This window comes from Python bivittatus, unplaced genomic scaffold, assembly GCF_059951505.1.
Source record: "Python bivittatus isolate LINGU-HERP-01145 unplaced genomic scaffold, Pbiv_v1 ctg000980_np1212, whole genome shotgun sequence".
Taxonomy (NCBI): domain Eukaryota; kingdom Metazoa; phylum Chordata; class Lepidosauria; order Squamata; family Pythonidae; genus Python; species Python bivittatus.
The window spans coordinates 58356812-58376114 of NW_028277125.1; the positions used below are offsets into that span (position 1 = coordinate 58356812).

General features: G+C 35.4%; 1 protein-coding gene across 9 annotated transcripts in view; it reads left to right on the forward strand.

Moving 5' to 3' along the window:
* The window catches only part of TACC2 (transforming acidic coiled-coil containing protein 2), a 180241-nt gene that overhangs the window by 149698 nt on the left and 11240 nt on the right, over positions 1 to 19303 (forward strand). For 5 of the 9 annotated variants that reach the window (XM_025167861.2, XM_025167865.2, XM_025167866.2 and 2 more), the window contains 8 exons: positions 3616 to 3677; positions 3951 to 4063; positions 4694 to 4859; positions 5694 to 5834; positions 7217 to 7306; positions 15674 to 15811; positions 16907 to 16983; positions 17996 to 18039. In XM_025167861.2, coding sequence (XP_025023629.2) covers positions 3616 to 3677; positions 3951 to 4063; positions 4694 to 4859; positions 5694 to 5834; positions 7217 to 7306; positions 15674 to 15811; positions 16907 to 16983; positions 17996 to 18039 — 831 coding nt within the window. Of the gene's footprint in view, positions 1 to 3615; positions 3678 to 3950; positions 4064 to 4693; positions 4860 to 5693; positions 5835 to 7216; positions 7307 to 9289; positions 11480 to 15673; positions 15884 to 16906; positions 16984 to 17995; positions 18040 to 19303 lie in introns of those variants that run through there. The other 4 variants (XR_015794400.1, XM_025167862.2, XM_025167864.2 and 1 more) reach the window with 4 other exon arrangements.

The window sequence follows — 19303 nt, forward strand, 5'->3', positions numbered from 1 at the left end:
GCGACTCTGGTCGCGACCCGAATTGGTCGCGACCCGAATCAAATTTTCCCATAAGGTTCAATGTAATTATGGTTAATCCATTCTGAACCATATGTTTGGTTTTTTTTAAGCCACAAAAATATGACACAAAGTACAGTACGAAGAGAGAGAACACTAACCTTGCTCAACGCAACTTCTGGCATGGAGGACAGGAAGGCGGGTGGGGAGCGGTTATTGGTTGGAGGGAGAGTCCCCCTCCCTACAGGAAGCCACGACCACATGTCACGGGAGGGAAAATGGCCACGGATCCGGTTCGTCACCGAATCCGGCGTTCGCGAACGGAAGCAAAATTTTGCGAACAGAGCTGTTCGTGACCCGAATTGGTCATGAACAGAAGTGTTCATGACCCAAGGTACCACTGTATATTGCCTTGAACTTCCTGAAAGCAGGCTGGGGTAAAAATGTAATAAATAGAGTATGGTAGTTATGGAATGTGAAACTTTACCATAGGTAAAGATTGCAATTTTTAAAAAAAGATTTGCAGTCAAAGGTATGTTATTATATTGGTAACATAGGATTTAAGGTCAATGCAGGCTGGCATCCACCCTCCCTATAAATACTAATTTGTCTACTGGGTTACATTTGGCTCAAATTGCCTATTAATTATAGTAATGTTTCCTCTGTGGAAGTTTTTTAAACATAATCATACCTTCCCCCTGGAATCCCCTACGTGCTTCATTTGGAGACTTCAAAGTAATTAAAGGATTCTGTCTGAGAATTTGCACTACTTTCTCCTGTTAGTTGAATACTGAGATAAGGAAGAATGCCAGTTCGCAAAGGCATAAGCTCAAGGTGACTGTTGTAATTAAATATTAAAACCAACACTGAAATACCTCACTAATCCTATTGAGTTTATTCCTTTGCTAATTCATTAGAATTCTTTCTTGTCTTGCTCCTCAGTATAATTAAGCATTTGAGCTATTAATATATATTAATTTAATTAATTAATTAAATTTTGTTCTGAATGGCTAGCTTGTACAATATATGGGAATGTTTAGGGTTAAAAGCTTATTAGCCCCAGTTTCTAAAACATAACTGTATTTATGGTAAGAAGAAACAGTAATCTCAGTATATATTTAGACAACACAAAGTAATGTCTTCTTCATATGGCTATGGTAAACTTTCCCCACCTTGAAGCTATGCAGGTATGCTGGGCATCAATTCCCATGATCCTCAGTCAGTTGCTCTCCATGGATTTACAGGTTATAATGAAACCCATTTGAAGCCCTCCATTCTCCAGGCTGGAAAAACTAATCTTTTCCAATAGACATTGCCAGTAGAAATTCTATTTTATAAAAAATGTGTGTGAGCAACTTATTCCAGAGCTTATTTCTTTTTAATTAGTTTTCGTTTTGAAACATTATCTAAATTCATTTTTATTTTTAACATTCTTGGTATGTTGCTATTAGAATATGTTCATATGTTTGGAATAGCAGGCTTTGTTTTTATTTTTAAGTTGATTTAAATAATAGAAAATACTTTGGCAGCTGTCTGTATTTTATTATTAAATTAGTTATGATTTAACCAGCAGCAATTGGTGTAAGACTTTTAACTGCTGCCGTGTTTGCATTTGAAATATTCCAGAAATATTTCATCTAGTACATTTTCACACTAACAAATGACATAATTAACACATTTATCTGTGATTATGGCAGGACTTGCTTGTAGGGTTCTTTTAATTAACCAATGTATTTTTATGACAGAATGTGTGGAAGTGTTACACAAAGAAAATTATCCAGAGCTCTATAGGCTAACATATTGCATTCCTTTTTACATATAAACCACACATAGAAGAATTTATCATCTTAGCCGTAGAATATTCTCCCTTAACAAAAGAGAATAAGGAAGTTGTGATAACTTGTGAAGTGAACTTGTTATATTGTAGTCCCAAACCTTTGTTGGTATTTTATTGTAACAGATTTGTGCCTCTAGTCATTAAATCCATGGTTGGGATAAAAATCATAAGGATTGAATTTATTCTGGATTTTTAAAATATTGCTCATAAAACATTATACAATGGAAACATGATACTGACTTCAATATGTTCTCTTCACAACATACATTTTTAAAAATTAAGACATTTCTTACCTCCATGACACTTTTAGCTTTAAGCATAGAGCACATACTGATTTCAAATAAATGTATTTACAAACAATGTTTTAAAACTATTGAAGCTGTTTACATAAGTACGTGGTCCTCATAGGATTTCACCTTTTCCTAAAAATGAGCTCTTCTCCCATCTTTATTTATGTTGAGTCCTTTTGTTTTAAGCTGCAGTTACTTGTTTTAAGCAAGAAAGTTTTAGCACTCAGATCAGGTTGGAACTAGAGATGGTACGCAGGCCTGTTCATGATGACCAATTAAAAATAGAAAGGTGGGATTGTAATTTCCAGCAAACACCAGACACATAACTGGAAGGTTTAACCCTTCCTCTGGTTTACAATTGTCCCCCCAGCCGGATTTTTTTTGGGGGGGGTGTTGTTATTTGTTTGTTAGTAGGACAGATAAGCATTTGGATAATTTTGTCTGGGAAAAAGCAGTTGGGTAGAAAGATCCTAGAAAGAAAGGAAGGGCAAGGTAATGTTTAAGCATCATCGCTTTGTGCCCTATGCATCCTCTCCAGGTGCGTTTTCTGTACAAATGTTCGGTAGCGGCTGAAGCTTCCTAACACTGATCTGACTCCTACTGCTGAATATTAGTTTTCTAAGCAAATTCTTAGGGTAGCAGCATTCTTCTCCCGCGAAGGAGTACTTTGTTGTGTTTAATTGAACTTCTTAATGCTTTTGAAGGTCCTCAGGGCTGTTTCTGGAGACAGAACCAGAAGTACCAAATAGGCATATAGCCTGGCAATTCCAGATGGTGCTATTTTCTTTTAAGTAATGAAAGACATTATTTAAATAAGTGAGCAGATCCACATTATGAAGAAAGAAAGAACCCTGGAAAAGGCATCGTCACTTTTGCCTTTACAGGTGACTATGTGGGATACCCTAGATTTGATTTATTACACTTATTAAAAACATTTTTGAAGGGGTAGTATTTTCCTATAGACACCTACGTCTTATGTAATAATTGAAGGCTGTAGTGGTTTTTTCTTATATAAATATATACCTAACCTATCGTCTGTAACATTCAGAAAAAAATAATACATGTAACCACCATTAATGAATAAAAGGTATGTTATGATATGTAAGTTCTACAGTTTGAGAATTCAGCAGCTTGTAAATATGATTCTGCATTTGAGCAAATAGCATTTAAAAATTTACTTAGCTATACATTAATGGTTTAAAAATTGAGGTGGGGATTTATGTTTTGTTTTTCTTTTTTAAATCTCACCCTTGAGTAATGTTGACAAAAATAAATGAAGAAAGTGCATTTAATATAAGAGTCTACACTGTAAATGGAATGAACAAAATTTAGTTCTAGTTTATGCTTTTGAGCTGTGACTTGACCAAAAATCTTTATTCAGTATGTTTTAGGTTGTAATTTATTATTCTGATTTTAATGTTTAGGGGATGTATATTGTCCATAAAAAAACCTTTCTTTTCTTTTCTAAAAACATTTCGCTTTATATTTCAGAGCTGGAATATGGCAACGCATATGAAATAGAATATATGGAAAAAATAGGTTCTTCCATACCTGTAAGTTTCTAGTTATGGGTTTCTTGTTATTTCTTCTTACACTGTTTCTCTATGGTATATATAGAAGAAAGGCAGTGCTCCCAATATATTTATCTGAATGCAGAACAACTAAAAAGCTTGCCAATTAATTCTGTAAGTGCCTTGATACACCTGAATTTTGGGAGTTACTTTTAGCATTTTAATATGTTTGATGATAGGTTAGGGTAGTTAGGAGACTTTGTTCCAGGTGAAGATGTATGGTAACATTGTTCTTATATTTTGTTTTGACACAAGGATGATGATGGCCAGACAAAACAATCTTTGTACCTTATGTTCAATGCACAGGAAGAGAGTCCAGTCAAGTCTCCTCCAGTTCGTTTATCAGATTCTACAACTCCTTGTTCTGGGTACTTACTTGCATTATCCATTAAAACAATCAATTGTTAAAAAATACACAGTGATCACAGCTAGAAATAGTTTTTCTTGGAGCTTTTGTGTTGTCCCACATGGAGGGAACTAAATAAACTACTGCATGACAGTGTGGTAAACTCTTTAACTGTGTATGCTTTGGAATGGCATCAGAGAAGATCAGCTGACATTTAATATGTCAATCCCATTAATGTCCAAGAGGGAAAAGAGGGCAAATGTAGAAATAATTCATAAAGAGATTGAGAGCTTACAGCTTTCAACATTTATTAATTGCTGTATACGTTTAGAGTAGTAATGCTGGCAGATATGGATATAAGAATGGGATGACCTAAAAAGTAAAATATATTGCACCATAGTTTTAGTATGGAATGTAACCATATTGTTCTCTTGGCTCATAAGTCTGCCATTCAGATGCTGTCTGCATAGTGTGGAATAAGGGCCTGTGATAGTGCCAATCATTTTATACAAATACTAATTTTAAACAAAAATACTAATTCTAAATCGAGACTTAGACTGAGATGTAATGGAAGACTTTATGTAGGTGGTTTGGCAATCAGTGAATGTGTTCTATTAGCCACTTTGAAAACTTACCGCCCTCTTTTCCTTAGGTCAAGTTTGGAGGAAACAGAAAGCCAGCTTTCCTGTAGTATAAAACTACAGCACCCAGCTTCACGATCCCTGGTGGCCAGCCAAGAATCATCAGTACAGCCCTCTGATAAAACAAAAGAACTGGAATCTATGTCCTTAGGAAGTGCTTCAGACAACATAGATATAGTAAGTTGTCAAGGGTTTGGAACATGCCTTCATTGGACATCTAGCTTGACTGTAAAGTAAACTTGCTCTAGATCATTGGTCTTAAATTGTTTGACCCAATTACCCCTTTTCCTAATCTCAAATAACACCCCCCCCCCAAAAAAAACATATTCTGTTGTTTTGCACAAGCATCTTGGCGGTCCCAAACTGGATCCTCAACTTACAAACAAGCAGTTACAAATTGCTGCCTTACTGTCAGGATATGTCTCAAGATATCTGCTCTAGATCAGCATTTCCCCACGTGTGGTCCATGGCCCCGTACCAGTCCTTAGAAAACATACAAATGATCATATCTCCCTGCTCTGATAGACTCATTCAAAATCCCAACTCTTGTTTTCCGAATGTCTACAAAAAACAAAAATACAGAATTAGCCACAAAAAAAGTTCCCCACCTGTATTTGGGAAAACCTGCTCTGGACTAACTTTCCCAAACTTGGCTGAGATTTGTAGTCCCTATACATCTAGGGTTACCAGTCTGTGAAAAGCTGTTTGGAAATGGAATTGCTTCATTAGTTAAAGGGATATAACAGAAAATAATTGTTTAAAATGCTTTTATTTTATTTTTTTTAGAAAAGCCTGTATGAGAACTATTCCCAGTGGTATTCAACTTCTTTTAATAGTTTTTTTCTTGCCAGATCTCAGATTCTTATGGTCCAGTTGAAAAAAAAACAACATATTTTACTTCTGATTTGGTTGGTACTTGCCTGGGGATTAAACATATATTTATAGGAGCTAATGGATGGTTTAATCAACAGTAGTTCTATTAATTTCTTTATCTTTTTTTTTGCTCTTCAGATCACACCAGAAGATCCTTTTGTTTCTGCTGACGCTCTCCTTAGTAGGATATCTCATCCACCTTCAGTATGTGATCAGCTTCAGTATCTGGAGCCTGACTTAGCAGAAAAGAATCCCCCAGTATTTGCTCAGAAACTTCAGGTTTGTAATGCAAGTTGGTTTGTGCTCCTTGTGAATGTTCTGCTCTGATAAGGACAGACTTCTAAAGTCTAGCAAAAATCTGCCATGAACGTTATAAAAAAACTAAAAATTGTACTCTGTGTGTGTGTGTGTGTGCGTATATATATATATATATGTATGTATGTATGTATCACATTACATCACACAGCATATATTGAATTAGTTGTTTTCCAAAGAAAAAGCAAGTGTATACTATATCTATTTTATGTAGTTTCACATATTTACACCTACCTTTCCAATAATTCAGTATCTGATATGTGAATGGTCTCTCTACATGTTTACGTTATAATAATTTCATCTGCCTAGCTCTCTGGTCACGCCAGATGAATCATGATGCTGCATCTGCCATTTTGCAGATTTTGACATTCCCTTCTTTTCCCCTTTGGACATTGCTATGTCTAGGGGAATTCTTGGTATGCCTAATAAGAAATCTGGAACTCACAGAATTTAAGAAAAAAACCCCACAATGTTGAAATTATAAAACAGCGTGGGAAAACTGGCTTTCCAGGTATTTGGGGACTGCTGTTCCAGTACCCTAACCAGCTTGGAGAGCAGTGAGGGCCTCCATTCCATATCCTATATAAACCTGTTATTAAGACAACCAATTAGTTGTATGAGGTTATTATTTAAGGCTGCAATGTTTGTATATTCATGTGGGTAACAAATCACCAAACACAGAGTTACCTACTTTTGAATAAATCTGTATAAAATTGAACTGCAAAACTGGTTCTGTGAAATTGTAGTTGTCATATGAATATTTTTCTAATAAATATACTTGATTGAGTCAATTTAAGTTTTACTAATATTTTTCCCCAAGCAAAATTCAATCTATTACAAAAGTTTCTTTCTCAGCCACAACTAAACAGTGTTTATCTCTGCTTAACTATAAATACCGTTTCTAAGGTCATTTTGCTGACATTTCACAGATATTAAACATTCAACATGTAGTTTGTAACTACATCTCAGGTGTATGTAATTTGCTCCCTGAGGAATAAAATGTATGTCAGAAGGGGTTTTCTACTGATTTAATGAAAAATTAAGATAGATAGATCCAGGTTGCACATTAAATATTTCATGTGATTTCTCCTTAACTCTTTCAGCATGTTGACCAATAATGTAGCTTTTTTGGCTTAGTGTGCTGTGTTAGTGGATCAGCCATTGTGGCTTCTTCAGTCATTGATAGTTAAAACAAATCATGGCTTAGTACAATAGGTGGACTTCCACCAATATGTATGTAATGTCCTAAAATAGTGTTCCTAATGTATTCTGTGAATATGGGCATTTGTTTTTGCATCATGTTTAATGGATTTTCCTGTACATTGTCACAACCATCCCACTGGCAGGAGGAATTAGAATTTGCTGCAATGAGGATAGAAGCCCTGAAGCTAGCCAGACAAATTACCTTGTCTTCTTCCAACTCCTTAGATACTGAGGTATCTTCTGTGCCTGCAGTTTGTGTGCTTAAAAAACTGTGTTGTTGCTTTTACTTTAACAATAAGTTTTTCTGAGTGGTGATGCTGGATGATTTTGGCCCATTCCTATCTAGAAAGACAGAAAAGAGCATGTGGAAGTTCTTTCTCTAATCTCAGATGCAATTGCATTCCACTTTGCATCTGCATATGTTTCAAAAATTACTATCACATGAGCTTGATCACAGGAATACATTTGGCTGCCTTTCTCTTGTACAGACCTGTGTTGCTTTTCACAGTCTAATTATTTAGTCAATACATTACTAGAAATGTAAATGAGGTTGGTGATTTCTGTAGAAGTGCATGGAACAGACACTGTGAATGTTATGGAGATACTCAGAGTTCGGTGAGTGCCAGTGGTTCCACAGAAACACAGATAATCTTAGAAGAAGAAGAATCGGGTGAATATATGAAAAATATTCACAGTTGTGTGATATCATTCAGGGCTGTATATCCAGAAATAGCAGTGTGGCAAGCATTTAGAAAACTGCTCGGGGTTGTTGTTTTTTTCTTTTCTTTTTTTATCCATTTGTAAAGTCAACAACTCACCAAATTCGGAACATTCACTGTAGCATGCTATTTTTTTGAAAATTGGCTTTAACTGCAGGCCAACGATTGCAGGGACCTATGCCTTGAGAAGTGGAAACTGGTACACATCCAGTTTAAGAAGTGGATGGGTTTGGATCCAGGATTTTCCTTCCCATAGATAGAAAGCTTTTCCCATCTGCAGAAGACTTCTGATCTAGCAAAGGCCTCCTTCTTTCCTCCTCTAGTCCTTTGAAAATCTGTGCTATATGATTGCTGGCCACATACAAAACTCAGGAAAAGATGGCCCTATGCAAAATTCACCTATCACTTCCCATTGGCTATCACAAATGAAACTATATCTAGAATTGTTGCCATGGGGGAGGAGGGATGGGATGGTCTTTAATCCATCACCTAATTGTCTAAATTGCAATAAAGAGCTTTAGTCATAAGCAAGAAGTGATGTTATATAGTCAAACGGAGCCCTGAGACTGATGTGTCACTTCATTGATAAAAACACTATGATTTGAAAACTGCATACTGCATACAGGAAACTGCAAATGCCAGTATCCATATCTGTTTGTGTCTGAGAAATTCTGCATAGAGGACACTTTTGCTCTTTAGGCAACAATCCACATCTCAGCTAAAGAGGTGGTTTAAAATAATTGTGGGGATGGGGGAAATAAATAGTTTCTAAGAGGAGAAAGAAGCCTCATACGCTAATCTCTTCTTTATTCATGAAGATCTAAAATGCTTTGTTTCTTTTTTTCCCTTGCTATGCCCACAGCATGCTGGCTGTTGACATATTGGAGTGAAGTTGAGCCCATGGTGCATGCAGCCTAAACTAGAGTGAAGTGTTAGTTCTTAAGTTGTGTGTTTGATGTATGCAGCTTCCCTAGAGGATCCCTTATGGCAGTGTTGTCCAAACTTGGCCACTTTAAGATGAGTGGACTTCAACTCCCAGAATTCCCCAGCCAGCCATGTCCACTCATCTTAAAGTGGCCAAGTTTGGACAACACTGCCTTATGGTGATATCAGTAGAAAGCGGTTCATGGGGTTTCCCTTATTGGAGTTTATGGTTGGATGTATGTTTGTTTTTTCTGTTTTGTTCTGGGTTTTTTTCATACTGTTACCCCTGAATATTTGCCTGCCCGTGCTCTATCACCACCAGAAATATTGATTTCAAAACAGGGAGCATATTAGAGGAATGAATGATTGCAATTAATTCACTCATCGTAATTGACACCAGCGACTAGCAAGCTACACATTTTAACATAATTGTATTTTGCATTTGAGATTCTGCTATTGCTGATTGTGACCAGGGTAGAAAAAGAAAGTCTTGCTGTTTTTCTTCTCTATGACTAATCAGTCAAATTGTGTAGTCTGAAAAACAGTTTTTGTTTTAAATACCATTCCTTTCAGAAAAAATGTATGGATACGCAGAACAGATTCCACCTTTAAAAAGGCTCTTTTATATTTCATGTAAGTACGTTTTAAATACAAGCTGGTAATTAGAAACAGAAGAGCAAAAATGATGGCTCAAAAAACGGAAAAGGCCCATTTCAAATAAAAATTGAAACAGGAAAATGCATGCATTTTATCTAGTTGTTTCTGAATCCAGAAAGCACTGGAAATGTTTTATTCTTTTTGGAAGAAAGGTGGCAGCAGAGGAATTGATATATAGCCATTTAGGCCAACAGTTTATCATGTTTTACCTTAAGAATTATTTCACAAGTGCATTCACTGTCAACACTAAAGTAGTAAAGATTAATTCATAGCACAGAGGCAATTTAGAAAATGTGACAGCAAGACAGAACAAAGAAATATGATGTGCCAAAAATAAAGTAGTTGTTTTTTATTTTTTTAAAAAAGCTCTGATAGAATCTCATTTGAATTTGCATAAGCATTGATTTATGTACATTAGCATTCTGATCTATTTAAACTTTTCATACTTTGGATTTTTTATTCTGTCTTCAACTTTAAGTCAGAACTCTGGCTCTCTGCCCTGAATTAATGAAGATGGTGTTAAAGACATTCCTTTCTTCTATTAGTTAAAGCTTGCAACTCCAACATTATAACACCTGTGAAGTTAAATATCACACATAACATTGCATTGAAGGATATCTAGCAGAGCATTCATACTGGTAGTCCAGAGGGTAGGCAAAAAAAACAAAACAACTCAATACTGTCGAGCATTATATTTAATGTAGTTCCCTCTGCCTTACTCGCCGTTTTTGTATTTTTGTTGTTTTTATAATGTAAAAAATAGAAACTTTACATCAGAACTCTGGCTCTTTGGACTGAAGTAATAAAGATGGTGTTAAGGACGTGGTTATCTTCTGTTATTTAAAGTTTGCAACTCCAGCATTATAACACCTCTGAGTTAACTATCTAGCAGAGCAGTCACACTGCTAGTCCAGTATGTGCCAGCAACAGGAAGTGTTGGGAGGGACAGCAGTCATGATGCTGCCTGCCTAGCTGTTTTGTTTTGCTGTTTATAAAATAGATTTGTCAGCCTTTCAAGGTCAAGAAACAGACACCCCAGGGATTCCAGGAAGGCTACTTTATTGTATATTAACAGCTCTCCTGTCTTCTTCCCCTGGAGGGCCCATGCTCAGGAATGAGTTGTTCTGAGTCTCTTTCTCACACTTTCTACTTTCCCAGGTCTGAGCAACTGTTTGCTTCCACGCACCTCATTCTCAAGGCCAGAGGTAATTCCTCTATGAAATCGTAAGCCAGCTTTGATATAAATTTTCTTCTGAGCTGAGGCTGCAGCAGTGACTGGGGAAAGCAGATTCATGGCTGCCTCCAGCACACCCCCAGCCTAATGCTCGTTGTGTTCTTTTCTTAGCCTTTTTGACACTACAGTGCCAAAGTACTAAATAATTTAATATCCTTTGGAAGCTATGAAGTATTGCAAAACTACTGGGCATTCTCCCAGAATGAATCATCAGGATGTGATATAATTACATGAATGGCTTGTTAAGTAATTTATTTTAATTAAAATTTTCAAGAGATTATTCTGACAGACAAATTTGAAAATCAAGCTTTAGGCAAGCCGCCCTGTTTAAATTAACATACTGTAGTGTTCCCCTGTAACATGCTGGTCTGGGAAGCACAATTTGATTTACTTCTTTAAGCAGTCATGATTGTAGTCAACATGATAAACCAGTGATGGGTAGATCTAATAGAACATCCATAGACTTACAGTGGACAATAAGTGCAGATTAGGTATATAGGGTTTGCCAAGAATTTTGGATCTCTCTTGAATATCATGTAGCTATGTTGCTTCATCTAAAGGATCAACATTTATGTCCCATATCTACTTCTAAATTGCAATTTCTCCCCAAATATTTGTACTTTTTAATTTTTATCCTGTTGTGCTACGGTAAACCATTTGGGGTTTCGTGCAAATGAGTAGCTGAATTCAAATTATTTGAATGAATAATAAAATTGCTAATCTTCATGATAATATTGGTGCCAACTATGGAATCAGTGCATTGTGCTCTCATAATAATGGTTTATATGTGAATAATATTGGATTAATTCCCCACTTCTTTCAGAGAATACAGTGGGGCAAAAAAGTATTTAGTCAGCCACCAATTGTGCAAGTTCTCCCACTTAAAAAGATGAGAGAAGCCTGTAATTTTCATCATAGGTATATCTCAACTATGAGAGACAAAATGGGGGAAAAAATCCAGAAAATCACGTTGTCTGATTTTTAAAGAATTTATTTGCAAATCATGGTGGACAATAAGTATTTGGTCAATATCAAAAGTTCATCTCAATACTTTGTTATATATCCTTTGTTGGCAATAACAGAGGTCAAACATTTTCTGTAAGTCTTCACAAGGTTTTCACACACTGTTGCTGGTATTTTGGCCCATTCCTCCATGCAGATCTCCTCTAGAGCAGTGATGTTTTGGGGCTGTCGCTGGGCAACATGGACTTTCAACTCCCTCCAAAGGTTTTCCATGGGGGTTGAGATCTGGAGACTGGCTAGGCCACTCCAGGACCTTGAAATGCTTCTTACGAAGCCACTCCTTCATTGCCCGGGCGGTGTGTTTGGGATCATTGTCATGCTGAAAGACCCAGCCACATTTCATCTTCAGTGCCCTTGCTGATGGAAGGAGGTGTTCACTCAAAATCTCACAATACATGGCCCCATTCATTCTTTCCTTTACACAGATCAGTTGTCCTGATCCCTTTGCAGAAAAACAGCCCCAAAGCATGATGTTTCCACCCCCATGCTTCACAGTAGGTATGGTGTTCTTTGGATGCAACTCAGGATTCTCTCTGCTCCAAACACGACAAGTTGAGTTTAGACCAAAACATTCTACTTTGGTTTCATCTGACCATATGACATTCTCCCAATCCTCTTCTGGATCATCCAAATGCTCTCTAGCAAACTTCAGACGGGCCCAGACGTGTACTGGCTTAAGCAGGGGACACATCTGGCACTGCAGGATTTGAGTCTCTGGCAGCATAGTGTGTTACTTATGGTAGCCTTTGTTACTTTGGTCCCAGCTCTCTGCAGGTCATTCACTAGGTCCCCCCGTGTGGTTCTGGGATTTTTGCTCACCATTCTTGTGATCATTTTGACCCCACAGGGTGAGATCTTGCATGGAGCCCCAGATCGAGGGAGATTATCAGTAATCTTGTATGTCTTCCATTTTCTAATTATTGCTCCCACAGTTGATTTCTTCACACCAAGCTGCTTGCCTATTGCAGATTCAGTCTTCCCAACCTGGTGCAGGTCTACAATTTTGTTTCTGGTGTCCTTCGACAGCTCTTTGGTCTTGGCCATAGTGAAGTTTGGAGTGTGACTGTTTGAGGTTGTGGACAGGTGTCTTTTATACTGATAACAAGGTCAAATAGGTGCCATTACTACAGGTAACGAGTGGAGGACAGAAGAGCCTCTTAAAGAAGTAGTTACAGGTCTGTGAGAGCCAGACATCTTGCTTGTTTGTAGGTGACCAAATACTTATTTTCCACCATGATTTGCAAATAAATTCTTTAAAAATCAGACAATGTGATTTTCTGAATTTTTTTCTCATTTTGTCTCTCATAGTTGAGATATACCTATGATGAAAATTACAGGCCTCTCTCATCTTTTTAAGTGGGAGAACTTGCACAATTGGTGGCTGACTAAATACTTTTTTGCCCCACTGTAAATCCTCTTTCATTCTCACTTATAGAACAAAAATCAACCAAAATATAAATATTCTCATTGAAGAATGTTTTTGATACACATAAATGTTGCTAATAAAAGTTTCCATTTAACAAATAGCAGAGATAGGTTTAAGTGTCTCCGATAACAGGAGCTGTCTTTTAACTGGGACCAAGCAGCAATTTAATTCCATGCTATTCTGTACTAATCTTATAAACCAAGAAATATTTCAATATTCAGAAAAGTAAAAACAAAAAAACCCTATTCCTTCACATGCATTTTCTCAATAATATGAATCAGATCAGTTCTCTTCCAAATGTAAAAGAAAGGAAATCCTTGAACATTTCTTGAACTAGTGTGTATAGTAGATGATCTAAGTGTGTAACTTTAATATTATCACAAAAGTTATGGAGTTAATATGTCTTTGGCTATATCTGGTGTTTTACTGATTTTTTTACTCTTAAAACAGTTTGCTCAGACTCTTACATATCTTACTGATCTCTTGTAAATGAAGAATTTGCAAGAAATCTTCAGTGCATTGTTATATCCTTCTTTAATAAATTATGAAATTCTGGATTTAGCATAAAACAGGCAGTGGCTTCTATCAGTTGTGGTAACTTCCAAAATTACCCTTAACAGTGGATTAAATTAAACAAGATGTTTAGTCTCAGTACATTGCTTGATACTGACAGTTTTACATCAGTAAGAGAACTGATTAGAATTACTATTATCAGATTATATTTTCCCAATTATTTAGCCCAATTATCTATAGTGGATTTGGTTACACTTGATGTAAGAAACGTAGTTAGTGGAAAATAATTATGTTTCTTCCCAAAAATCAAGTGAGAGTTCTGAATTGCCTTAATTCTTTGTAAAGAAAATATCACAGCCAATCTCTAATATTCTTTCAGCTTCCTTTTATATATTGCAATTGAAAGAATTTGTAGTTTATAGTTTCATGCTTAAACTTACCTTGATTGACTTTAGATGGTATTTAGTCACTGATTAGGTGCTTGAATCCAGTATTGATTATTATGTTACTCTAGTATAATTGCATTTTTAATTTAAAAAATGTTCAATCGGATCTGTCAGTAAATTGAATATTAAGTAAATTAAATATGAATATTGTGATCACATTCTTATGAAACTGAATCTGCGTTAGCAGTTTCATACTTTATCTGAAATTATTATACCATCTGCAGAACTGTATTTAGATAACTGCTGTGTAGTGCTTTTAGTAATAAGATTAATATCAAAAAGTGAAAACGTATAAACCCAAACCATAGCTATGTTACAAATGTTTTAAATATTGTGGTGAAAAACATGTTTTGAGGATGGAAACATGTTATATGATAGAGCAACTTTTATCTTCAATAGAGAACTTTGGATCTGTTTTTCAGTTGGGATGCCATTGGAAAATACTTTGTTCTTTTCTTTGGCATTATTGACTTTCAAATAAAATTTATCTTGCTTTTACTGATCTTTGTGTTCATTGTTGCATGGTGAGTAGTACATAGTTCAGTAGATATCAGGCTGCATCCTGTGTGAAGTTGTCCAGATGCATTTTGCTTACTAAAAACTTGATGGCATTGTAGCAAGGATTTTTTTTTTTTAAATGAAGAATAGAAATAGCAACAAAACAGGGTTCAAGCACTTGACTAGGCAGGTTCAGTATAAACCAGACTTTTCCAATCTGATGTCATTCAGATGTCTTAAAAATTGCAATGCCAGAGATATGAAATTAGAATGGCAAAAGAAAGAGATGATAATAATTTTTGTTACTGCCTTAAGATTAATATTAGTTAAAAAATGGAAAGTAGAGTTTGAGTGTGAGCTTGAAGATTGGTTTAAAGAAATTGCTATTAATGATAAATTGCTATTAATGATAAATTTATATGTGAACTAAAATATAAAAAGGGTCTGGTGAAAAGGAATGATTTTGATGTTATATGGGGTGAATTTCTGGAATATGTTTTTGTTAAAGGGAAGAGAGTAAAACCAGATCAATATATATCATCCTTTTGGAGAGGAGGGCTTATTAAAAATTACTAATAATAAAAATCCATGATAACAAAAAGTAAAGAGATAAGGAGGGTTATAAGTCTCATGGGTAATGGGTGCACGTAGAGATTAAGTTATATGTGTTTTATTTTGGTTGTCTGATTGAATTATTTTATATTTTTGTTATTACTGGTTTTGTGTTTTGTAGTTTGTATTTTAAAATAAAATTTTAAAAAATTGCAATGCCCATAATTTCCATGCTGGCTCAGAATTCTGAAAGGTAGAATCCAATATATTTGGAACTCATCAGGTTGGAGAGGCTAACAAAACTATATTCTCTTTCCAAGCTAGCTTTATTGAATAGAATCCTTATTGATCAGTTTTGGTGCTGAAGTTCAATGAGATGGTGCTTTGCTAGAAAGCCCTGAATTTCCAGTACTCTGTACATTGCTACACATGTAATAGTTACCATTGTGAAATAGCTTAATGATAAACACAGATTAATATTTTCATTCATTCATCATTCATTCCACATTTTTCACCTTTCACATTCTTTTCTGACTTCCTTCGAAATAGTTCACCAAAGTACTACTGGAACGTATTACTAACTGTCTGTCCTTCTTTTAAATAAACAGAGAGACCCTGCAGCGGATGCTTCGATCTCTAAAAGTGCATTGTACTCCCGGATAAGCAGCTCAGAGGGAGAAAATGCCTCCACTTTGCTTTATAAGCAGCAAGACGTGGATACTGCCTTAAGAGTTGCCAGGGAGGAGGTAATGGTAATTTTAATCAAGAGAGCCCTGCCTCTTTAGTGGTAGGCATTTTGCCACTGCAGCTGCTTTGAGGTTTGTTCTTCCAATTAAATCATTATAATTAATTTGAATGAATTAATGATTTTCCAATTATTGATCAACACCAACATTGTGGGTTCTCCTTTTAAGAATCTGTTCTTCCCCATCTATTAAGCATAACTCAGTGAATGTGTTCCATAGTTTATCTTCTTTATATTGTGCGTTCCTTGGTTAACAGAAAGCAAGAATTTGTTATAGAAACCTGGTCCTGTTGATTGGCCAAATTTGGTGCATATCCTGTCTATTTATGATAATAATTATTTGCTGAGGAAACCCATGCATGGTTGGAATATTCATTACGTATCTCTGTTCAGGCTTTCTTTGTTTGCCAAACAGAAGACTACATAAGGGCGCCATTTATTTTTTGTTTATGTATTTAAAACACTTTGGTAACATTTTGGCAAGGCTTAGGTCAAAGTTTTATATGTAGAAGTAAGATTATAATCAATGATTTAGACCTTTTTTATAGTCTAGGTAATAGTTGTGTGTATTTCAGAATATTGTTAGATGCTTCAGTAGGCATTTAGGTAGGTAGAATGGAATTCACATAAAGGCATGAGCACCGTTCACAGCATGCAGCATTGCTCAAAAAATCCTTTCCTAGACTCCAAAGCAATCCGTTGTGTGCAATAAACTGATTTTGAAGAAGTATAATTTTTGCTTGTATTTTTGCTTTGCCTTAGCTTAGCAAGAGAGAGAAATGCCAACACATTTTGATTTTATAAAAGTGGCATCTGCAGCAAACAGTGGTGACATAGAAAAGACATGCACATGGTAACATCACATGTGCCACAATTATGTACTTGCATCCTGACATCTGACGCAAGTATGTAAGTCACAGCATTTGTATGATAACATCATCGTGCGCATTTCATCAGTTGCTCTCCTTGCCTTCCCTGTGGATGCCAAAATTATAATTTTGCTATACATTTCTACCAACCTTTAGGCTGTTATGTGGCAAAGTATTTTGTGCTTATTCAAGTTGATGCAACCTTATTTCTTCTCTTTCTGTAACAGATAGTTGTGAAGGAAAGAATGATTTCAGAATGGAAAGAGAAGTACGAAGAGAGTAGGAGGGAAGTAATGGAAATGAGGTTTGTGTAATTTTCACTGAATTAATACTTGTAAAGTTTCTCAAATAGTTAAAAAAAAGTCATCTTTTTACATCATATTGCTGATACCAGACTCTTAGCTTGCCAAAATAGGTCTATTGAAATAGGTGTCTGTCTGATTATGTTGCTCATAGACAACATAATCAGACAGGCAGAAATGTGGAAATAGTTTTCCTTTCTTTATGTATTTATTTATTTGCAGAAATTCAGCATAGCATCAGCAATATGATACAGCAATAGACAGCGTAGTATTCAAGAGCTACCTTAAGGGTGCTTACTGAATAGAAAAGCAGAATATAAATCAAATCAGTACATAAAATAGATTAAATAAATACATATTCTACCCCTTTCTGTTTGAAAATCCCACAGAGTTTTTCACAAAATCTTATCAAATCCAAATACATAAATCAGTTGTTTAAATCACAATCAGCTAGCCTCCTTGGGAGAACAAATTAAAAATAGGATGTGTTTTTAAAGTAAGGGAAATCCTTTTGAATTGTTGTTTTGTGTCATGTTTATGTCTATTTCATAGAACTGGAACATTGCAACAGGGTTTTTTCCCCCCATTTCTGAAACTCAGGATGTAATTGATAATTAATGTAATATAGGTCTCTGGTACAATAGATGGAAACCATCGTCTTTCCCCTCGGCTATCACTTTCTAGCAAAATAAATTCAAAATTTCATTAGTAAGAAGGTCCAAGTTAGTATACAGAATAGCAGATCTATCTTCTACTGAAGTAACTGAGAAAACAAGTCTCAATGTGGAGATCACAATCTACTGTATAGGTAGTAAATTACTTATTTTATGGCAGGAATACTCAGCAGTATCATAGTTGTCTATGAATTAAGCTTTGGATAAAAAATGCCATATTGTAACAACTGTATTCTGTCATACATTTTGGAGCTAGTTTGTAAGGTTTTATCAGAAGAGATGGCATTAGAAAAATCAGTTTCTGTGGATGCATGTTCATTCTTCTTTCTTCTTTTAATAGGAAAATCGTTTCAGAGTATGAGAAGACAATTGCTCAAATGATAGGTAGGTATTTACTCTCATGAAAAGTAAATATTCTATTCTCATTCTGTTAGGGGAATATACAGTAATAGCAAATTAGTGGTGCAGTGAACAAAGATGCTTTTAAGAAACAAGTTCAGGAATCGCAAGCTATCTGCAGGTCCCTACATATGCCTGGAAGTCTTCTTAGAAATTACTATTATTTCCCTGAAAGCCTGTTTCATTGATTACAATTTTTTTTTTTTTTTTTAGAAAAAACATGTTCTAATTCCACAGCTATGTGTCATGCCACATGTATGAATTCAATCAGCGTAGGATTTTCTCCCATCATATTATAGCACTGTTCATAAATAATGGAAAGGTAAAGAAGACACGTAGATGCCCGGAAAAATATATTTATTTGACAGCAGCCAATTATGAAAGAACCTTAAATGTATGACAGTCACTGCTTTGACTGCAGTTATCTACCAAAACATTTAACAAATGCTAATATATAATATTTAGGCCTAGGAAATTGCAGAATTCTGGACATCACTGGCCTCTCAGAACAAATCACAGACTTTGCTGTACTTTAATTAAACTATTAGTACCTAACTCATTGTAAGAAGATATCAAAATATGTCCATCAATATAAGTTTAATAAGTGCACAGTATTACGCCTCATAAACGTTTGTCATGTCAAAGTAAAATTTAGAAACATTTTTAATTACTTGGGCTGCTGTTTTTACTACTAGCATTTTAATTACTCCATTGTATTGTGTATTATTGAGAATTTTGTTTGGTAAGTCTCCTTGGAAAGACCTGGTTTAGAAGAGTGGCAGACACATTTTAAACATAAATAAAATGTTTAAAGGGTTTATAGTGTGGTTGGAAGCTGTATAAATTTTGTCCTTTTTAACATATCCATATATTTTCACAAATGCAGAATCATCTAGTGAGTCCAAGGTTAATCTGATTCATGCAGAGTTGGGGGCAACATAATTTTGTCCATCTGTCTGGCTTTATTCTTACATGACCCTTTCATTTAAAAATAGCATTTATTTTATTCTGTAATTCCATGCCTCTGGAATGAATTCTGGTTAATGTATAATGCATACGTGTGTGTGATTTTTGTGAGAGAGATACTAAACAAGAGACAGAACTGCTTAAATCTTGCTCATCCTTTGTATTTCAGTTCTGTAGATTAGTTTTTCCCCAGGTTAAGAGATAGGAAGAAGCTTTAACTATTTCTGTTTAACATTTCTTTATACCCAACTTTTCTCCCATCATAAAAAAAGAGCTTATAAAA